Here is a 21882-nt window from a genome sequence, read left to right on the forward strand (position 1 = left end):
AGCAGAATGTTGGATGGAGCTGGCACCAAGGTGAGAGGAGGTTTCTGATGGAAAAAACACCACGTGTGGGGTCAGGAGCACCCAAAAATTAGGAATTCCCTCTCCCTGGGGCTGCAGAATGTTGGATGGAGCAGGCACCAAGGTGAGAGGAGGTTTCTGCTGGAAAAAAAACCACCAAATGTGGGGCCTAGAGCACCCTAAAATGAGGAATTCTCTCTCCCTGGAGCAGTGAATGTTGGATAGAGTGAGCACCGAGGTGGGATGAGGTTTCTGTTGGAAAAAAATCCCATATGTGGGGTCAGGAGCACCCAAAAATGAGGAATTCCCTCTCCCTGGGGCTGGAGAATGTTGAACAGAGCAAGCACTGAGGTGGTTGATGAGGTTTCTCATGGGAAAAAATTCCCATGTGCACCCTAAAATGAGGAATTCCCTCTCCTTGGGGAGCAGAATGTTGGGTGGAGCAGGCACTGAGGTGGGATGGGGTTTCTGATGGAAAAAACACCACGAGCACTCTAAAATGAGGAATTCTCTCTCCCTGGGGCTGCAGAATATCAGGCACCAAGGTGGGCCAAGGAAAAAAACCCCTATGTATGGTCAGGAGAACCCTAAAATGAGGAATTCTCTCTCCCTGGGGGCTGCAGAATGTTGGATGGAGCAGGCACTGAGGTGGGATCAGGTTTCTGGTGGAAAAAACCCATATGTGGGGTCAGGAGCACCCAAAAATTAGGAATTCCCTCTCCCTGGGGCTGCAGAATGTAGGATGGAGGAGGCACTGAGGTGGGATCAGGTTTCTGGCAGAAAAAACCCATATGTGGGGTCAGGAGCACCCAAAAAGTAGGAATTCCCTCTCCCTGGGGCTGGAGAATGTTGGGCACCAAGGTGGGCCAAGGTTTCTGCTGGAAAAACCCCATGTTCACCCTAAAATGAGGAATTCTCTCTCCTTGGAGCCGCAGAATGTCGGGTGGAGGTGGTGGCACCACCCGAAGGACACACGGGCAGGGCTGGGGGGCACAGTGTGTTTATTGGGGGGTTGGTGGGCACGGGCACCCCACTGGCACGCTGGGCCCTGCCTGGCAGCGGGGCCATGGGCACGGGGAGCTGCTGGGCATGCACGGAGAGGGACAGGAGCTGCTGGCCTGGAGCATTCCTCTGTCCACTGCTTCATCCACCTCAGAGCATCCCGGATCATGCCATCATCATCCTCAGGGCATCCTGGGGCATCCCATTGTCATCCTCAGAGCATCCCATCATCATCCTCAGGGCATCCTGGGGCATCCTATCATCATCCTCAGAGCATCCCATCATCATCCTCAGGGCATCCTGCTGGCCTTGGAGCATCCCATCATCATCCTCAGGGCATCCTGCTGGCCTTGGAGCATCCCATCATCATCCTTGGGTCATTCCGCTGGGCTTGGAGCTTCCCATCATCATCCTCAGCATCTCATCTGCATCCTCAGAACCTCCTGGAGCTTCTCATCATCACCCTCAGCATCCCATCATCATCCTCAGAGCATCCCTGGAGCATCCCATCATCATCCTCACCATCCCATCTGCATCCTCAGACCACCCCAGGACACCCCATCATCATCCTCACCATCCCATCTGCACCCACCTCAGATCCATCCTCCCCAGGCCACGCCACCACATCCACCTTGGCCATCCCACCCACTTTGGACCATCCCAAAGCCCCTCAGCATCCTTGGAGCCCCCACCCCTCCCACCACATCCCTGCCCGCTGCCCCCCTCCTTTCCTACCCCCATCTCCCACCCCAAAGACCCCCCCAAACCCTCTCCACCCCCCAGGGGTGACGCTCTGCAGCGCAAGGGGCGTCCCACAGCGTGAACCCGGGAGCACCGTGGGGAAACTGAGGCACCGTGGGGCTGGGTGAAGGTGGAGGGCCGGCATGTGGGGTGGGACAAGGGGTGGTGGGCTCATGCATGTCCGGTGGCTCTCGGGGTGCCAGCTACAGGCTGAGGTCCACCACCACGTGCCGGTACACCAGCGTGTTGGCCTTGAAGCTGGGCGCCAGCAGCAGCTGCACGTCGGCCGCCGGCACGGCCCGGAACGCCCGCGGCGCCTGCACCGACAGCTCCTGGAACTTGGCGAATTTCTGCTTCTCCTCCTCCCACAGGTAGACGTGGGTGAAGGAGAAGTCGCTGCCCAGCGCCAGGTACTGCCGCTGGCCCACGGCGAAGGGCTGCATCACCATGGAGCCGCGCGACGGCAGCGTCTGCACCTCCACGAAGCGCTGCCCTTCCCAGCGCACCACCTTGGAGTCGCCGATGTAGCGGCTGAGGCACAGGAACTGCTCCCGCTTGGCCCTGAAGTGTTTGACCATCTGCACGTCCAGCATCTCGCCCACCTCGCCCTGAGGCACGAACTGCTTCTGGGCCCGGCTCCACTGGTAGATGACGGGCGCCTGGGAGCTGCTGGAGATGATCAGCCGGGGTTTGCCGTCGTTCTCCACGTACTCCACGTCGGTGTCGCGGTGCCAGGCGTGCAGGGCTTGGTGGGAGTAGAAGCCGTTCTGGTTGAGGCGGTAGAGGCTGGTGGAGCCCGCCTTGGAGCTGTCGGCGATGACGAAGTACCAGTCGCCCTCGATCTGGAAGGCCTCGATGTCGTTGGGCTTGCGGATCTTCTGGCTGTCGATGTCCTGGATCTTGATGAACTTGTCCACGGCCGTGTCCCAGCGGTAGATGTAGGAGCCGCCAAAGAGCTGCGCCACCACCACGTAGAGCTGCTCCTGCGCCACGATGGGCTTGCAGTGCACCGCCGAGTGAGCTGGTGGCACAACCACAGAGTCACACCCGTGCCCGGGCACCCCAAAGAGGGTCCCAGCCCAGGAGGGGACCCCCAGCCCGGTTCCTCACCGGGGATGCGGTCGAAGTCGCGGAGTTTGCGCTCCACGTAGTCCCACTTGAGGATGGAGCAGCTGCTGGCGCTGGGCTGGGCCAGGGCCACGTACAGGTCACTGGCGTAGGTGAAGGGCTCGGCCGACACCGCCTGGAAGGGCAGGACCTGGTGCATCACAAAATCTGGAGCAGGGAGAGGCGGCAGTGAAGGTCTGAACACCCAGCAGTGAGGTGACAAGTGACAGGTGACAGGTGGCAGGTGGCGGTGTGTCACAGACATGTTTATAAAAAATCCCTTCCTTAGGATTTTTCCTCCTGAGAATCTGAAAGGCCTCAGGAACAAAATGTAAACAATTTTGTAAACAAGGTTATCTGCTGCTGTGGAATGCAACAGGGGCATCTGTGATTGGTCTCATGTGGTTGTTTCTAATTAATGGCCAATCACAGTCAGCTGGCTCGGACAGAGACCCCAAGCCACAAGCCTTGGTTATCATTCCTTCTTTTCTATTCTTAGCCAGCCTTCTGATGAAATCTTTTTTTCTATTCTTTTAGTTTAGTTTTAATATAATATATACCATAAAATACTAAATCAAGCCTTCTGGAACATGGAGTCAGATCCTCATCCCTTCCCTCACACTCAGACCCCTTGAGCACGGTCACTGCCGCGGTGCCCTACCCGTGGTGATGCACTGGAAGTCACTGAGCGCCAGGTCCCGGATCCGCTGTCCCTCGAACTGCCCGGGGCTGCTGCAGAACACGGCGGGGACCGTGGTGTTGGTGCTCTCCAGCCACTCCACCAGCCACTTGATCTTGCAGTCACAGGCCAGCGAGTTGCCACGGAGGTCCCTGCCAGGGATGGCACCGAGTCACCACCCTCAGTACCCACTGGTGTGCCACCTGTCCCCAGCTCAGTGTCCCAGGGTTCCTTGCTAGGGATGGCACCGAGTCACCCCCAGAACTCACTAATGTGTCACCCTCTCCCCACTCAGTGTCCCAGAGGTCCCTGCCATGGATGGCACCAGCACCCACCAGGATGTCACCCTCTCCCCAGCTCAGTGTCCCAGGGGTCCCTGCCAGGGATGGCACCAGCACCCACCAGGATGTCACCCTCTCCCCAGCTCAGTGTCCCAGGGGTCCCTGCCAGGGATGGCACCAGCACCCACCAGGATGTCACCCTCTCCCCACTCAGTGCCCCAGAGGTCCCTGCCATGGATGGCACCAGCACCCACTGGGATGTCACCTCGCCCCACTCAGTGTCCCAGAGGTCCCTGCCATGGATGGCACCAGCACCCACCAGGATGTCACCCTCTCCCCAGCTCAGTGTCCCAGGGGTCCCTGCCAAGGATGGATGGCACCAGCACCCACCAGGATGTCACCCTCTCCCCAGCTCAGTGTCCCAGGGGTCCCTGCCAAGGATGGATGGCACCAGCATCCACTGGGATGTCACCTCGCCCCAGCTCATTGTGCAGAGGTCCCTGCCATGGATGGCACCAGCACTCACTGGGATGTCACCTCGCCCCAGCTCATTGTGCTGAGGGTCCCTGCCAGGGATGGCACCGAGCCACCCCCAGAACTCACTGCTGTGTCACCCTCTTCCCATTCAGTGTCCCAGGGCTGTCTGCCAGGGATGGCACCAGCACCCCCAGCCACCCAGTGGTGTGTCACCTGTCCCCAGCTCAGTGTCCCAGATGTCCCTAGCAAGGATGGCATCATCACCTCCAGCACCCACTGGGATGTCACTCTCTCTCCAGCTTGGTGTCCCAGGGCTCTGTGCCAGGATGGCACCGAGTCCCCCCCAGGATGGCACCAAGTCCCCCCCAGGATGTCACCCTCTCCCATCTCAGTGTCCCAAGGTTCACTGCCAGGGATGGCACCATCACCCTCAGCACACCACACCCTGCCCCAGTGCCAGCCCCTGGCATGTCACCCTGTCCCAGCCCGGTGTCCCCTGTGCCGTGGCAGCCTCACAGGTCACTCAGGATGTCCAGCGGCTTGAAGAGGTCCCGTGGCAGCGTCTGCAGGTTGTTGTTGGCCAAGGAGCTGGGGACAAGAAGGGTTGTGGAGGTGACACATCCCTGACAGTGATGAAGGGACAGGGCCACCCCCACAGTGTCCCCCGGGTGCTCACAGGTGTGTCAGGGACTTGAGCCCGCGGAAAGTGGCCTTTGAGAGCGCCTGGATGTCGTTGTTCTCAATGAACCTGGAACGGGAGCAGACGGTGATGGGGCCATCCCGAGGGTCCCCGTGTCCCCTCCCTGTCCCCTCCCCGTGTCCCTGTCCCGGTGTCACACACAGGTACTGCAGGTGCGAGAGCCCGGCGAAGGCGTTGTCCCCGATCAGAGTGAACTTGTTGGAGTTGAGGAGGCTGCAAAGAGAGGGGGGAGACATCAGTGCCAGGCTGGGCATGGTGAGCACCAGGGGGGCACCAGGTGGGCACCAGGGGGGCACCAGGGGGGCACCTACAGGAACTGCAGGGAGGGGATGTGGGCAAAGGCCGCCTCCCGGATCTCTGTGAAAGCCGCGTTCACCATGGTCCTGTGGGAGAGATGGAGCTGCAGGACAGGGGATGGCAGCAGCGTGGCACTGCCACCCCCGTGTCCCCCAGCCCGGCACGGGCTCAGTGTCACCTGCTGCCTGCCAGGGCAGCCCGTGAGGGGCGCTGGCATTGGCACAGGGACCCCAGCAGCCGCCCTGCCCAGTGTGGGGACACGGAGGGGACAGGGCTGGCACCAACCCCAGGCTGCCCACGCCCTGCGGCAGCCCCTGGCCCGGGGCCACGTGCTTGCACATGTGTGTGAATGCACAGAAACGGGTGTGCAAGCTCACACAGACAGGTGTAACACACACAGACGTGTGTGTAAGCACACACAGGCTGGTATAACACACACAAACAGGTGTACAAGCACAGACAGGTATAACACACACCAGCAGGTGTGCAAGCACATACAGACAGGTGTGACACACATGAACGGGTGTGTAACCACACACAAATGGGTATGTAAGCACACATACAGGTGTAACACCCATAAACAGGTGTGTAAGCACACACACACACGTGTCTAACACACACAAATGAGTGTGTAAGGACACACACAGGTGTAACACACAAATTCATGTGCAAGCACACAGACAGGTATAACACACACACATGGGTGTAACACACACAAACAGGTGTGTAAGCACACACAAATGGGTGTGCAAGCACACACACAGGTGTAACAAACGGGTGTGTAAGCACACACACATGTAAATATACACAAGCGGGTGTGTAAACATGCACACACAGAGGTGTAGCACACACAAACAGGTGTGTAACACACAAACTAGTGAGTAAGCACACACACGTGTAAATATACACAGACAGGTGTGTAAACACACACTCACACAGCTGTAAACACCCCCACCTGTCACACTTCCCCGTGCCAGGCTCCGGGGCTCAGCCCTGTCCCCAGGGACCCTCCATCATCATCATCATCATCATCATCATCATCATCATCATCATCATCACCCCCTCCCCAGCCGTGTCCCCTTGAGGCCGTGGTCTCCAAGGTCACAGCTGTGTCCCCTCGGGGTTCTGCTCCCCACGGTCACAGCCGTGTCCCCTCAGGGCTCCCCACGGTCACAGCTGTGTCCCCTCGGGGTTCTGCTCCCCACGGTCACAGCCGTGTCCCCTCAGGGCTCCCCACGGTCACAGCTGTGTCCCCTCGGGGTTCTGCTCCCCACGGTCACAGCCGTGTCCCCTCAGGGCTCCCCACAGTCACAGCCGTGTCCCCTCGGGGTTCTGCTGCCCAAGGTCACGTTGGGGACAGGCTGCAGCCCTGCTCCGCTTGGCACCGATGGATGGCTGCGTGTGCCAGCACCGCAGGACACAGGGACGTGTCCCGGGCTGTCCCCAGCCTCCTCCTGCTCCCGGACCCCGCCCTGCCACCCCTTTGTCCCCCTGTGCAGCACATCAGGGCTGTCCCTGCCCCTCCAGCACCGCCAGCAGCCCCTGCCAGCCCTGCGCTCCTGGGATGTGACGCTGTCCCCATCGCTGTCCCCATCTCTGTCCCCACCCCGGTACTCACAGCGAGATGACCTCGGGGGGCAGGTTTTTGGGCACGGCCTTGGAGTCCACGCAGAAAGCCGTGTCCCGGGTGCAGGAGCAGCTCGGGGGGCAAGGGGGAGGCCGGGGGGGCCGCCGCCCCTCCGCCGGCAGCCAGAGCCAGGCCACGGCCAGGAGGAGGAGGAGGAGGCGAGCGGGGAGCTGCTCCCTGGGCATCCTCCAACGCCGCAGCTCCATCATTCCCTGGCCTGATCCTGCTTGATCCCGGGAGATGCTCCCAATGCCCGGCAGCTGTGCAAAAAACCTTTTTTTTTCCCTCTCTTTTTTTAATTCCCCAGGGGATTTCAGGGCGGAGGAGAAGCGGCGGAGGCTGCGGGCGCCTGACCCGCGGCTCTGCAGCACACCATGCCCGGGAGCTGCTGCGGGAGGGAGGGAGGGACGGAGGGAGAGGAGGAGGGAGGGAAGGAGGGAGGGATGAAGGATGCGGTGAGTGACAGCGCCAGCATCCCTGGGCACCCGTGTCCGTGCGCGCGTGTCCCAAACCCGGGCTTTCCCGCCTGCCACCGGCTGCTCTTGGGGTGCGCAGAACTTGGGGGGACACTCCAGGGGCGACGCCCCCTCACCGGCTCCCCCAGTTCCCCCCCAGCTCCTCGCTGTGCCCGCTGTGCCCGCAGCTCACCGGGCACCCATCCACGCCGCGCCGGGCACCCGTCCGTCCCTGGCACCCATCTCTCCCATGCCAGGCGTCCATCTGCGCCGTCCCTGGCACGGTGCCCTCGGGAACAATGAGTGCAGCCAGCTCCTTGCCCGCCCCGGGGGGGGCTGGCACAGCTGCCCGTGCAGAACCAGGGGTGCAGCCCCCCCCGGGACGTGCTGGGTGTGTGGAGGGTGGGCACTGCCCGCTGTTTGCCTTGGCACCCCCACAGCTGCCGCGGAAGGGCCCTCGGAGGTTTTGTGTCCCCTCCCTGGCTCTTTGCGGGCTCAGCAAACAGCACAAGTGGCACTCGGCAGCTGGAGTGTCCCCAACCCTCCCCGGCCACCCGGGATCCTATAAATGCCCCAAGCCCGGGCTGGCAAAGGGACAGGAGCACACGGAGAGATGGAGGACAGCTCCAAAGAGGCGCTGATGGAGGAGGCACCTCCGGTAAGGAGCACCCACCACCCACCCACCCCGAGGTGCCCACGGTGCCACCCCCGGCTCTGGCTCAGCCGGGGGCTCCCATGTGTCCCCAACAGAGGTACACGGAGTCCCCGCGCCTGCCCTGCATCCCCCACGAGCTCAAGAGCCTCCTGCTGATGGTGGCGCTGGTGGTGGTGGCCCTCGTGGTGGTCAACGTCGCCTTCCTGCTGCTGGGGCTGCACCTCAGCGAGTCCCACGCCGAGACGGTGAGGACAGAGCGGTGCCACCAGCTCCGGAAGGGGCACTGGGGTGGCACCGCGGTTTGTGGGGACAGGGTCAGTGCCCGCAGAGCCCCCCGAGCCCTCTCTCCCCCCGGCAGGTGCTGCGGATGAGCATCCAGGGGCTGGATGGCGAGGGGAGCCCCCAGCAGCTCGCCGTGAGCAGGAGGGAGAGGAGCGGCACGTTCGCCGTGCGGGATGGGCGCAACGGCTCGGCCGCCGTGGTGTACGACTACAGCAAGGTGCGTGGGGACATGGGACATGGGGACACGGGGACAGGGGTATATGGACATGGGGGCATGGGGATACACGGACACGGGACAGGGGGACATGGTGCGTGGGGACATGGGACACGGGGACGGGGACATGGGTGCGTGGGGACAGGGGGACACAGGGACGCGGGGACAGGGGGACATGGGTGCGTGGGGACATGGGGACACGGGGACATGGAGACATGGGGACATAGGGACACCGGGACATGGGGATGTGGGACGTGGGGACACGGGACATGGGGTGTGAGGACATGGGGACCGGTGGCATGGGGGCATGGGGACATGGGGACATGGAATGGGGTTGGGACATAGGGACATGTGTGCATGGGACATGGGGACATAGGGACATGGGGAACAGGGACACGGGACAGGGGACATGGGTGAGTGGGGACATGGGGACACGGGGACATGGAGACATGGGGACAGGACAGGGGGACATGGGATGTGGGATTTTGGGGACACGGGGACATGGGTGTGTGAGGACATGGGGACACGGGGGCATGGGGACATGGGAACATGGGGGTTGGGACATAGGGACATGTGTGCATGGGGACACGGGGACATGGGGACATAGGGACATGGGGACATAGGGATGTGGGGACATGGGGACATGGGGACATGGAGACATGGGGACACAGGGACACGGGGACATAGGGGCATGGGTGCATGGGGACATGGGGACACGGGGACATGGGGACATGGGGACATAGGGACACCGGGACATGGGGATGTGGAGATGTGGGGACATGGGGACATAGAGACATAGGGGCGTGGGGACATGGGGACACAGGGACATGGGGACATGGGGACATGAGGACATAGGGACACGGGGACTTGGGGGCATGAGGACATAGGGACATGGGGACACGGGAACACGGGACACGGGACACAGGGACATGGGGACACGGGGACATGGGGACATGGGGACATGGGGACATAGGGACATGGGGACATGGGGACGGGGACATGGGGACATGGGGACACGGGGACATGGGGACACGGGGACATGGGGACACTGGGACGTGGAGACATAGGGATGTGGGGACATGGGGATATGGGGACGTGGGGACATGGGTGCATGGGGATACAGGGACATGGGGACACAGGGATATAGGGACACTGGGACATGGGGACATGGGGACATGCATGGCACCACAGCACTGTGTGAGCTGAGCCGGCTCTGTCTGCCCACAGCTGCTGGTCGGCTACAGGTCCTGGCGTCACCCTGCCTGCTACATCACCCGCGTGGACAAGGACAACTTCCCGGGGCTGGACGCTGTCACCGAGACCTTCCAGCGCCGGCAGGTGAGCAGTGACAACTGTTTATGGAGATAACTAAAAACTCCACAACTTTGTGAAAGTTGTAAAGCCGGTATGTTTATTACAGCATGTGGAGATTACTCTCCTTAAAAGACATGCGTACTCCTGGGAACTTCAGGTCTCTTTTTATCCCCCTCTCAAATACATAGGCACACAATTTCACAATAAGTTCATACATAATCATTTTTATGAATTTCCCGTGATATTTGCCGCTGGTTCTTCTTTATCAGAACGAATTCCCAGGTCATGTTGACCTTCTCTCACAGCAGTTTCTGTCTCTCTTTATCACTTTTTGTCTCCTCCCCCTTATCTCTGTCTTTCACTGGAGCAGTTTCCCTGAGCCTAGGCTTTGCAGGCAGGCTGCTTAGCTCTGTTTTCTAACCACAGACTCAAAGATGTACATTTCACCTAAATCAAAATGGATTTCTACTCTGGACAATTTCTACTCTGGAGAATTTCTCCTCTGTCTCACAACCACAGGGGTGGAGCCGCACCAGGCTGGGAAATGTGGGGCTGGGGGTTTGTTTGTCCCTCTGTGGCTGCTCTGCTCCGTTCTGTGTCCTGCAGGAGGAGGACAAGGTTGGGGACAAGGCCGTGCCCCTGGCTGACCGCTCCATCCTGGGCACCACCATCAACATCCTCTGCAGCGCCGTCCCCGTGTTCTGGGCATAGCGGGATGGGACAGCGACATGGGGGTGGCACTGTCCCCCACTGTCCCCTTCCAGGCTGGACTGTCTGCTCCTCGTCCCCACCCTGGGGACAGCCACCCCGCCCGTTGTCACTTGGCACCGCATGCTCCAGCCATAAAAAAAGTGGGATTTGCTTCGGGGTTTGCTTCTGTCTACAAAGTAAAGGCTGTGTCACCGCCTCCGAGTGTGCTCTTGCCCTTCCTGGATTCTGGGGACAGGGACACGGGGTCCCAGGGGTGTCCCCCTTGTGGGGTGCAGGGTGGGGAGGGGAATCCCTCATGTTGGGAGGGATCAAACACGGGGGGCAGCAGCAAAAGGGCACATGACGGTCCCATTGTCCCCAGCTGTGCCCTCTCATTGTCCCCAGCTGTGTCCTCTCATAGTCCCCAGCTGTGCCCTCCAATTGTCCCCAACTGTGCCTTCTCATTGTCCCCTGCCGTGTCCCCCCAGTGTCCCCACCTGTGTCCTCTCATTCTCCCCACCTCTGCCCTCCCATTGTACCCACCTGGGTCCTCTCATTGTCCCCAGCTGGGCCTTCCCATTGTCCCCACCTATGCCCTCCCATTGACCTCATCTGTGTCCCCCCAGTGTCCCCACCTGTGTTCCCCCATTGTTCCCAGCTGTGCCCTTTCATTGTCCCCTACTGGGCCCTCCCATTGTCCCCAAATGCGTCCTCTCACTGTCCCCAACTGCCTCCTCTCATTGTCCCCAGTTGTGTCTCCCCAGTGTCCTCACCTGTGCCCTCCCACTGCCCCCCAACTGTGTCCTCCCATTGTCCCCACCTGTGTCCTCTCATTGTCCCCACCTGTGCCCTCCCATTGCCCCCCCCCCAACTGTGCCCTCCCATTGTCCCCACCTGTGTCCTCTCATTGTCTCAAACTGTGTTCCCCAGTGTCCCCACCTCTGCCTCTCAGTGTCCCCCCATTGTCCCCAACTGTGCCCTCCCAATGTCCCCACCTGTATCCCCCCATTGTCCCCAGCTGTGCCCCCCCAGTTTGGAGCATGGAGGGTGAGGACAAAGGAGCAGCTCCTGCACTTCCAGCACTTCAGAAAAATCTTCCAACCCTGTCCCCTCCTGGTGCAGCTGGGGACAGAGGGACAGTGCCACATCCCCAGTGGGAATCAGGCATTACCCACAGACACCACGATCCACTTGCTCCAGCTGCAGCTCCTCCTCATCCTCTCCCTTTCCCCAACCATTCCAGCCCCTCTTGCCCCTCCATCAGCTTTGGGGCCACTCCCAAGTGCAGCACTGAAACCCAGAGGAGCAGTGAGGCTGGGAGGGGGAAAAAGAGACCCCTGGAAGTTGATTTGATCTTTCCAGAGCTGTAAATTCAATGTTGTCCCCAAAATCACTGCCACGGGCAGAGAGCAGGGTCATTGCCCCGGAGGGGTGACACTTTGCTGGGAACAGGAGGGACACTGCAGGTTTCCATGTGCTGACCCAGAGCCAGCAGCTCTGCTTCCCAAAAAACCCTGACCGTGATAAGGAGCTGGGTCAAGGGGGTGCCATAGGCCAGGAAAGCTGATAAGGGCTCCCATGGGGACAGAACAAACAGCCAGGAGCCACTCAAGGGACTCTCGTGGCCCTTGACACCCTGGGAAAAGAGGCAACGTTCAGTATTGGGGGTGTTGGGGGTCTCAGGGGGGGCTGGAGGGGTCCCAGTTGCAGGAGGAGCTCATGGATGGGCAAAACCAAAGCTCAGCAGTGTCCCCATGCCACCTGAGGGGGACACGCCAGAGCTGGGACCCCCTAATCCCAACACAATTCCCACTGTGGGCACCTCTGCCAGCCGCCAAAGCCACCAGCAGTGTCTGAGCAGCCTCAGGAGCAGGAATGAGGGTCAGGGACACTCAAATCCCCACTGTGGGCACCTCTGCCAGCCCCCAAAGCCACCAGCAGTGCCTGAGCAGCCTCAGGAGCAGGAATGAGGGTCAGGGACACTAAAAATCCCCACTGTGGGCATCTCTGCCAGCCCCCAAAGCCCCCAGCAGTGTCTGAGCAGCCTCAGGAGCAGGAATGAGGGTCAGGGACACTCAAATCTGCACTGTGGGCATCTCTGCCAGCCCCCAGAGCCACCAGCAATGTCTGAGCAGCCCCAGGAGCAGGAATGAGGGTCAGGGACACTCAAATTCCCACTGTGGGCACCTCTGCCAGCCCCCAAAGCCACCAGCAGTGTCTGAGCAGCTTCAGGAGCAGGAATGAGGGTCAGGGACACTCAAATAAATCCCCACTGTGGGCACCTCTGCCAGCCCCCAAAGCCACCAGCAGTGTCTGAGCAGCCCCAGGAGCAGGAATGAGGGTCAGGGACACTCAAAAAATCCCCACTGTGGGCACCTCTGCCAGCCCCAAAAGCCACCAGCAGCATCTGAGCAGCTTCAGGAGCAGGAATGAGGGTCAGGGACACTCCCCACACCACGGTGACCCCGTTCCCACCCCATCCCCGTGGATTACAGGAAATATTTCACGTCCTGTTTGCTCCTTGCCACATCAAGCAGCTGCAGGTGCCGGAGCTGGCACAGGGACACGAGCCAGCTGCCACCCTGGGCACGGGCACAGCCGGATGCTCCACCCTGGAGGGTTTGTTTTGGCCCTGGCACCTCGCTGCTGGGCAGCAGAGAGGTCCCCGTGCCTGGGGACAAGGGTCCTTGACCCAGTGCCCTCGGAGCCTCTTGAGCTGCAGGTTCCCAGGGGATCCAGCTGGGAGTGGGCGCTCAGCAAACACCACTGGAGTGGGTCACATGCCAGGGCCTGGCTGCACCCCAGGGCCACCAAACCCTTCACAGGGTCCCCACCCCAGTGCCCCAGTATAAAGATCCCAGTCCCTGCAGTCAGACTGGGCTAGGAATGGGAGGAAGAGGAGGAGGAGGAGGAGGAGGAGGCAGCAGCAGCCATGGAGAGCAGCATGAAGCAGGTGGTGCTTGAAGAGGAGGTGAGTCCCTGCAGGGTGGCACTGCCACCCCGGGGTGTCCCTGCAGCCAGCTGGGCACAGGGCTTTGCCCAGTTTATCCCAGCAAGGCACCAGTGCCCAGGATGGGGATTTTGATCATGGGATGCTGCATTCCCAGTGCCCAGGATGGGGATTTTGACCATGGGATGCTGCATTCCCAGTGCCCAGGATGAAGGGCTGAACCATGGGATGCTGCATTCCCAGTGCCCAGGATGGGAGTTTGGACCATGGGATGCTGCATTCCCAGTGCCCAGGATGAAGGGTTGAACCATGGGATGCTGCACTCCCAGTGCCTGGCATGGGGATTTTGACCATGGGATGCTGCATTCCCAGTGCCCAGGATGGGGATTTGGACCATGGGATGCTGCATTCCCAGTGCCCAGGATGGGGATTTGGACCATGGGATGCTGCATTCCCAGTGCCCAGGGGCAGCAGGATGCTGGGGGGCAGCAGGATCAGAGCTGCAGTCCCACCCCCAACCTCCTGCATCCCACCTCCACCCCCTGACCCCAAATCCTCCCATTTTCCCTCATCCCCAGGACTCGGGGAACGGCTGCTGCTGCCCCGGCTGCTGCCTGCCCTGCGCCACGTGCTGCGCCAAATGCTGCACCAAATGCAGCTGGTGCTGCACCAAATGCTGCGCCCGATGCGGCTGGTGCTGCGCCAAGTGCTGCTGCCTGCCCAAGTGCTGCGAGTGCCCCAAGTGCCCCAAGTGCCCCAAGTGTCCCGGCTGCGCCAGCTGCTCCGGCTGCCTCAAGAAGTCGCTGTGCTTCGTGCCCCGGCTGCTGTGCTACCTGCCCCGCAAGCTGCTGAGCTGCGGCCGCCTGCGCTGCCTGCTCATCGCGGCGCTGGTGCTGGTCCTGATCGTGGTCATCGTGGCCGGCGCGCTGCTGATGTGGCTGAGCGTGGAGCAGCGCCGCGGCGACAGCGTGAGTGCCACCCCCGGTGCCACCCCCGGTGCCACCCCCTGTCACAGGGCTCGCGAGGGTTGCAGGGTGAAGAGAGAGACGAGAATGTTAGTTCCATGTTCAGAAGGCTTGGTTTATTAGTTTATGATAGATATACTACATTATTACTATACTAAAAAGAAATAGGAAAGTTCTCAGAAGCTGGCTAAGCTAAGAATAGAAAAGGAATTAATTAAAAAGGGCTGTGTCCTGGCAGAAAGCGAGGGACGTGGGATGCTGCATTCCCAATGCCCAGGATGAGGGGTTGGATGTGGGATGCTGCATTCCCAGTGCCCAGGATGAGGGGTTGGACCAGTGTGGTCCAGAGTGGTCAGTAAATCTAAACATCCACAGGAGACCAATCACAGATCTGTTGCATTCCACAGCAGCAGATAACCATTGTTTACATCTTGTTGCTGCTCAGAAGGGAGAAAAATCCTAAAGAAAGGATTTTTATGAAAAGATGTCTGTGACAACCCCCCATGCCAGGGGAAGGGGCTGCTGCAGGCTCTGAGCCCCCCTCGGTGCCCTCCAGGTGCTGCGGGCCGGTTTGTGGGAAGACGACGAGAACGCGGCCACTTTCTACCTGGACAGCGGCGACGGCAACGCGGCCACGGTCATCTATGACTACAGGAATGTGAGTGGGGGGCTCTGGGCACGCGGGGAGGGGGAGATGGGGTGAGGCTCACCCCGGTTTGGCTCCCAACAGCTGCTGGTGAGCTACAGAGCCCGGCTGCACCGCGCATGCTACGTGACCCGAGTGGACCAGGACAACATCCCGGGGCTGGACAGCGTGGTGGAGACCTTCCAGCGCCGGCAGGTGAGCACCTGGCTGGGTCTGGGGGAGCTGGGGGGCTCAGCGCCTTGTGCAGCCCCTCCCTGAGCGGAGGAGTGATGAAGATGATGATGAAGATGATGATGATGATGAAGGATGCTCCTTGCTCCCCATGCCCAGGCTGAAGACAAGATCGCCATGCCCTTGGCTGACCGCTCCATGCTGGGCACCACGGCGGGCATCCTGTGCAGCCTCCTGCCCGTCTACTGGGCTTAGCAGGGTGAGTGGGGGGCTGCGGGACCCCCGCCCACCCTGCAGCGCCCCCACAGCCTCGCTGGGAGCATCGGGGCCGCCCCCGCGGTGCCCACCCCAATTCTGGGGTCCGGGGGTGTCTGCGCTGTGCCGGGGGACAGCTGGTTTGTCACATAAGTCTTCTCAGCTTCGCCAAACCCAAGTGCAAAAATGAGCTTAAAAAAAACCATGACATTTAAAGGAAAACACAATTCTGCGTTCCAGTTCTTCGCTCCCCGCCAGCTCCCGCCTTCCCCCCGCACTAAAAACGCCTTGAGGGGCTCCGGGCTTGGGTTTTGGGGGAATTTCTGTCACTGACACAACCTGGAGGCTCAATGGGTGCCTGACCTGAGGTGGCCCGGGGGATAAATGGGTTTGTGCTGTGCCAGGCTGGGATAAAGGAGAGGGACAGGAACCAGAATCAAGTCTGGAGCTATTCCTGGAGCCAGCCTGTGCCCAAAGCAGCGCGGCCACCAGACGCTGCCCGAGGACAGCGATCGTTAGCGCCGGGGTGATTTAGGGCAGGCTGCTGGGATCGGGAGATATCAGGATCAGGCATTGTAAGAATTGGGAATTATTGGGGTTTTTGGGACGAGGGAGCTGGTGTTGGGATCAGGCATTATTAGGTTCAGGTGTTATTAGGACAGGAATGCTGGTACTGTTAGGATCAGGAATTATTGGGATCAGGATGTTGGTGCTGTTAGGATCAGGAGTTGTTAGGACTGGGATATTGGTGTTATTTGGATCAGACATTATTAGGTGGTTCTATAAGGATCAGGAGTTATAAACACCACGATTTGATTAGGATCAGGCTTTATTAGGATGGGACTCTGACATTATTAGGACCAGGAGTTATCAAGATCAGGCATTGTAAGAATTGGGAGTTATTGGGGGTTTTAGGATGAGGGAGCTGGTGTTGGGATCAGGCATTATTAGGCTCAGGTATTATTAGGACAGGAATGCTGGTACTGTGAGGATCGAGAATTATTGGGATCAGAAGTTATCAGGATCAGACATTGTAAGAATTTGAATTTATTGGGGTTTTTGGGATGAGGGAGCTGGTGTTGGGATCAGGCAATATTCAGCTCAGATAGGAATGCTGGTACTGTTAGGATCAGGAATTATATTAGGATCAGGGATTGTTGGGACTGGGATATTGGTGTCATTGGGATCGAGTGCTATTGGGATCAGACACTATTAGAACTGAGATGCTGGTTCTATAAGGATCAGGAGTTATAAAGACCAGGATTTCATTAGGATCAGGCTTTTTTAGGATGGGGTCAGGCATTATTAGGCTCAGGTGTTATGAGAACAGGAATGCTGGTACTGTTAGGATCAGGAATTATTGGGATCAGGATGTTGGTGTTATTAGGATCAGGAGTTGTTGGGACTGGGATATTGGTGTTATTTGGATCAGACATTATTAGGTGGTTCTATAAGGATCAGGAGTTATAAACACCATGATTTTATTAGGATCAGACTTTATTAGGATGGGACTCTGGCATTATTAGGACCAGGAGTTATTGGGATCAGGATGTTGGTGCTATTGGGATTGGGGTTGGTGGGACTGGGATATTTGTGTTATTGGGATTGGGTGTATGGGGATCAGACACTATTAGGACTGAGATGCTGCTTCTATAAGGATCAGAAGTTATAATTTTATAATAAGGATCAAGACCACGATTTTATTAGGATCAGGCTTTATTAGGATGGGATTCTGGCATTATTAGGATGATTCTGGCATTATTAGGACCAGGAGTTATTGGGATCAGGACACTGAACTGGGGCAGAGAGAAGGAACAGAGCAGCCCATCCAATGCCCAGGAATGGGAGCCCACCAGCCCCAAGGGAGGACCACCAGCCCCAAGTGAGGACCACCAGCCCCAAGGGAGGACCACCAGCCCCCACATTTCCCACCCTGGCTCCAGCCCCTTTCCCCCCTGCCACCAGTGGAGCTGCTCCTGCTCCTGCAGCCTGCCAGGACCTGGGGCACCCATCCAGGACCTCCTCAGCTCCAGGTGTCCCCTCCCAAACCCTCCCTGACCCCCAGAACCCCCCAAGGCTGGAGCAGAGGGAGGAGGTGACGCAAAGTTGGCAGGACCAGCTCCTTGTGCAATAATTCCAATTTCTGGAGGTTTGTGGCACAGTGGGGACCTCAGGAGGGGGAAATCAGAGTAAAACCCCCCAGGAGATGCTGGGAGGGGGGGGATCCCATCCCTAAGAGGAGGAGCTGCCACCCTGCAGCCCCTTGGGTTGTGTGACAGCGGCCACAGGGGACAATCCAGTGCCAGTCTCATTGCACAGGGACCTCATGGGGGTCGCTGGTTCTGGTTCTGTGGGGAAAAGGTGCTGGGAACAGCCAGGGCTGCTCCTTGTGCGCCGGTTCTGGGCATGGAAGAGCTGAGGATGGATCCAGGAATGCTCCTGGCAGCTCCTGGTGCCCCCACCCTCACGGCTGTGCCTGTGCCAGGCCTTGGCATCGCCCAGCTGGCATTCCAGGGTGCCAAGGAAGCCCTGCAGGGCGGGCAGGGTGAGGTAGGAGTGCTGGAATTCGTGTGCCTGTGCCAGGTGACATCTCCCAGGGTTCCTGGGATAGGGACATTCCCATCCTGATCCTCAGGCCCCCCAGGACTCCTGGGATGAGGACATTTGTGCCAGGTGACATCTCCTCAGGGCTCCTGGGATGGGGACATTCCCATCCTGATTCTCAGGCCTGACATCTCCCCAGGGCTCCTGAGATGGGGACATTTGTGCCAGGTGACATTCCCCAAGGATCCTGGGATGAGGACAGTCCCATCCTGATGCCCAAGCCCACCATCTCCCCCATGGCTCCTGGGATGGGGACATTCCCATTCTGATGCTCAGGCCCAATATCCCCTCACAGCTCCTGGGATGGGGACATTTGTGGCAGGTGCCATCCCCTCAGGTCTGGGAACATTCCCATCCTGATGCCCAAGCCCAACATCCCCCAGGGTTCCTGGCATGGAGACATTCCCATCCTGATGCCAGGTGACATCTCCCCAGGGTTCCTGGAATGAAGACATCCCGCAGGGCTCCTGGGATGGGGACATTTGTGCCAAGTGACATTCCCCAGAGGTCCTGGGATGAGGACATTCCCATCCTGATCCTCAGGCCCTGCCTGGTGACATCCCCACAAGGTTCCTGGGATGGGGACATTTGTGCCAAGTGACATTCCCCAGAGGTCCTGGGATGAGGACATTCCCATCCTGATCCTCGGGCCTGACATCACCCAGGGCTCCTGAGATGGGGACATTTGTGCCAGGTGACATTCCCCAAGGATCCTGGGATGAGGACAGTCCCATCCTGATGCCCAAGCCCACCATCTCCCCATGGCTCCCGGGATGGGGGCATTCCCTTCCTGGTGCCAGGTGACATCTCCTCAGGGATGGGGACATTCCCACCCTGATGCCAGGTGGCATCTCCCCAGGAATGAAGACATCCGGCAGGGCTCCTGGGATGGGGACATTTGTGCCAGGTGACATTCCCCAGAGGTCCTGGGATGAGGACAGTCCCATCCTGATGCCCAAGCCCACCATCTCCCCATGGCTCCCGGGATGGGGACATTCCCCTCCTGGTGCCAGGTGACATCTCCTCAGGGATGGGGACATTCCCATCCTGATGCCAGGTGACATCTCCCCAGGGATGGGGACATTCCCATCCTGATGCCAGGTGACATCTCCCCAAGGATGGGGACATTCCATCCTGATATTCAGACCCTGCCAGGTGACATCTCCCCAGGGATGGGGACATTCCCATCCTGATGCCTGGTGACATCTCCCCAGGGATGGGGGACACTGCCATCCTGATGCTCAGGCCCTGCCAGGTGACATCTCCCCAGGGATTTGGACATTCCCATCCTGATATTCAGACCCTGCCAGGTGACATCTCCCCAGGGATGGGGACATTCCCATCCTGATGCCCAAGCCAAACATCTCCCCAGGGTTCCTGGGGCTGGGACATTCCCACCCTGATGCTCAGGCTCCTGTTCCAGGTAGGGCCCCATCTCACAGTGCTGGTGGCCGTGTCCCGCAGGGTCCCAGGGGGAGCCCAGCCTGCAGCTGGATTTTGGGGGAATGTTCAGGCGTGGGAACGGCTCCAGGGCCAGGCCGGGCTCCCCGGAGCGCTCCGTGAGAAAGGGGAGATCTGAGCCTGGAGAGCCACGGCTGGACCCTGACATCATGGACTGACATCATCCAGGGACTCCAAACATCCTCCCCAGCCCCAGCACGGGATGAAAACAAAAAGGATTCCAAGAGTTTGTTTGTTTTCTTGGGAGATGGGCTCCAGCCCGGAGTGGAATCCAGCGGTTGCTCCCCAAATTCCCGTCCCTGGGTTGAGTTTTGTGACCTGAGGGCAGAGCAGGGACACGGACTCAGCCGCTTTTCCAGGGTTTATTTATCTGCTCTGAGGAGGAAAGAATTGCTGGCTGTGGGTTTTGCAATAAGGGAGAAAGAGGAAAACATCCTGGGATGATCCTGATGGGGGAGGAAAGTGACGCAGAGATGAGGGGTGAAGGAGACTCTGTCATTCCTCCATCATTCCTGGAGGGAATGAGCCCGGCCCTGGATGCAGGGGATCCCCAAAAGTGAAGGGAAAGGGGATTTGGGGGCTTGGTGGGCAGAGCCTGGGTGCTGGTGTCACCCAGTGTGTCCCTGTGGAGGTCATCAAACACAGGAAACACTTAAAACCCTAAAAAACAAAGTTAATGCAAGTCTGGAGTGCTGTGAGAGGAGAGGGACGGGTTTGTAGGGGCAGCACGGGGTGAGCCAGATCCCAGGCAGGGCCACTGCAGGGGGACAGGGCCGTGTCCCTGTGCCTTGGCCACCCTGGGGGGCTGCGATCGTGTTGGGATCACCCTGGGGTGCTCCCCAAGTGCTCACTGGGGGGCTGACCCAGCTCCTGGGGTGCTCGTCCTGATCCCAAGGTGCTCACACACCGTCCTCTGGGTGGCCATCCCATTTCTGGGGTGCTTGGCCACCCTTCCTGGAGTGCTGGCCCAGCTTTTGGGGTGCTCAACCCCTTGCCCAACCTTTCCTGGGGTGCTCATCCTGATCCCAAAGATGTTCACCCATCCTCCCCATAGTGGTCATCCCATTTTTGGGGTGCCTGGCCACCCTTCCTGAAGTGCTGGCCCAGCTTTTGGGGTGCTCATCCACTCACCCAGCCATTCCTGGGGTGCTCATCCTGTTCTTGGGATGCTCCTCCAGCCTCCCCAAAGTGGTCATCCCACTTTTGGGGTGCTTGGCCATCTTTCCTGGGGTCTTGCCCAGTTTTTGGGATGCTCATCCTGTTCCTGGGGTGCTCATCCTGCTCCTGAGCTCCTTGCCCACCATTCTTGGGGTGTTTTTTCAGCTTTTGGGGTGCTCATCCACATCTCAGGGTGCTCACACACCATCCTCTGGGTGGTCATCCCATTTTTGGGTGCCTGGCCACCCTTCCTGGAGTGCTGGCCCAGCTTTTGGGGTGCTCATCCACTTGCCCAACCTTTCCTGGGGTGCTCATCCTGTTCTTGGGGTGCTCATCCTGCTCCTGGGCTCCTTGCCCACCCCTCCCAGGGAACTTTTCCAGCTCCTGGGGTGCTCATCCTCCTCCTGGGGTGCTCATCCTGATCCCAAAGATGTTCACCCACCCTCCCCATGGTGGTCATCCCATTTTTGGGTGCCTGGCCACCCTTCCTGGAGTGCTGGCCCAGCTTTTGGGGTGCTCATCCACTTGCCCAACATTTCCTGGGGTGCTCATCCTGCTCCTGGGGTGCTCATCCTGATCCCAAAGTTGTTCACCCACCCTCCCCATGGTGGTCATCCCACTTTTGGGGTGCCTGGCCATCTTTCCTGGGGTGCTTGCCCAGTTTTTGGGATGCTCATCCTGCTCCTGGGGTGCTCACCCCACTCCTGGGCTCCTTGCCCACCATTCTTGGGGTGCTTTTCCAGCTCTTGGGGTGCTCATCCTCATCTCAGGGTGCTCACACACCATCCTCTGGGTGGTCATCCCATTTTTGGGGTGCTTGGCCACCCTTCCTGGAGTGCTTTTCCAGCTTTTGGGGTGCTCATCCACATCTCAGGGTGCTCACACACCATCCTCCGTGTGGCCATCCCATTTTTGGGTGCCTGGCCACCCTTCCTGGGGTGCTGGCCCAGCTTTTGGGGTGCTCAACCCCTTGCCCAACCTTTCCTGGGGTGCTCATCCTGATCCCAAAGTTGTTCACCCACCCTCCCCAAGGTGGTCATCCCATTTTTGGGGTGCCTGGCCATCTTTCCTGGGGTGTTTGCCCAGTTTTTGAGGGGCTCAACCTGCTCCTGGGGTGCTCATCCGCCTCCCAG

At 59.4% G+C, this 21882-nt stretch overlaps 2 protein-coding genes across 3 annotated transcripts; one reads left to right on the plus strand and one right to left on the minus strand.

Moving 5' to 3' along the window:
• Nucleotides 1–1002: 1002 nt before the first annotated feature.
• Nucleotides 1003–7631, minus strand: LGI3 (leucine rich repeat LGI family member 3). Of its 2 annotated transcripts, none has more exons than XR_010442618.1 (9): nucleotides 6921–7422; nucleotides 5317–5388; nucleotides 5147–5218; nucleotides 4982–5053; nucleotides 4822–4893; nucleotides 3530–3699; nucleotides 2872–3036; nucleotides 1370–2782; nucleotides 1003–1328 (listed from the first exon to the last, which is right to left on the minus strand). XR_010442618.1 is itself a non-coding variant. In XM_064730994.1 (9 exons), the coding sequence occupies exons 2-9, from the start codon at nucleotides 7136–7138 to the stop codon at nucleotides 1965–1967; spliced, it is 1659 nt and encodes a 552-aa protein (XP_064587064.1). In that variant the 5' UTR covers nucleotides 7139–7189; nucleotides 7578–7631; the 3' UTR covers nucleotides 1003–1964. The 2 variants fall into 2 exon arrangements, 1 of the variants encoding a protein (XP_064587064.1); XM_064730994.1 differs by adding an exon at nucleotides 7578–7631 and having other exon boundaries at nucleotides 1003–2782; nucleotides 6921–7189.
• Nucleotides 7632–7762: 131 nt separating this feature from the next.
• Nucleotides 7763–15743, plus strand: SFTPC (surfactant protein C). Its single transcript, XM_064730961.1, has 11 exons — nucleotides 7763–8042; nucleotides 8135–8284; nucleotides 8398–8538; nucleotides 9763–9873; nucleotides 10456–10559; nucleotides 11558–11570; nucleotides 13424–13510; nucleotides 14068–14457; nucleotides 15011–15112; nucleotides 15185–15295; nucleotides 15431–15743. The coding sequence occupies exons 1-11, from the start codon at nucleotides 7953–7955 to the stop codon at nucleotides 15524–15526; spliced, it is 1395 nt and encodes a 464-aa protein (XP_064587031.1). The 5' UTR covers nucleotides 7763–7952; the 3' UTR covers nucleotides 15527–15743.
• The last annotated feature ends 6139 nt before the right edge of the window (nucleotides 15744–21882 follow it).

The sequence above is a fragment of the Zonotrichia leucophrys genome, chromosome 22, assembly GCF_028769735.1.
Source record: "Zonotrichia leucophrys gambelii isolate GWCS_2022_RI chromosome 22, RI_Zleu_2.0, whole genome shotgun sequence".
In the NCBI taxonomy this organism is placed as follows: Eukaryota; Metazoa; Chordata; class Aves; order Passeriformes; family Passerellidae; genus Zonotrichia; species Zonotrichia leucophrys.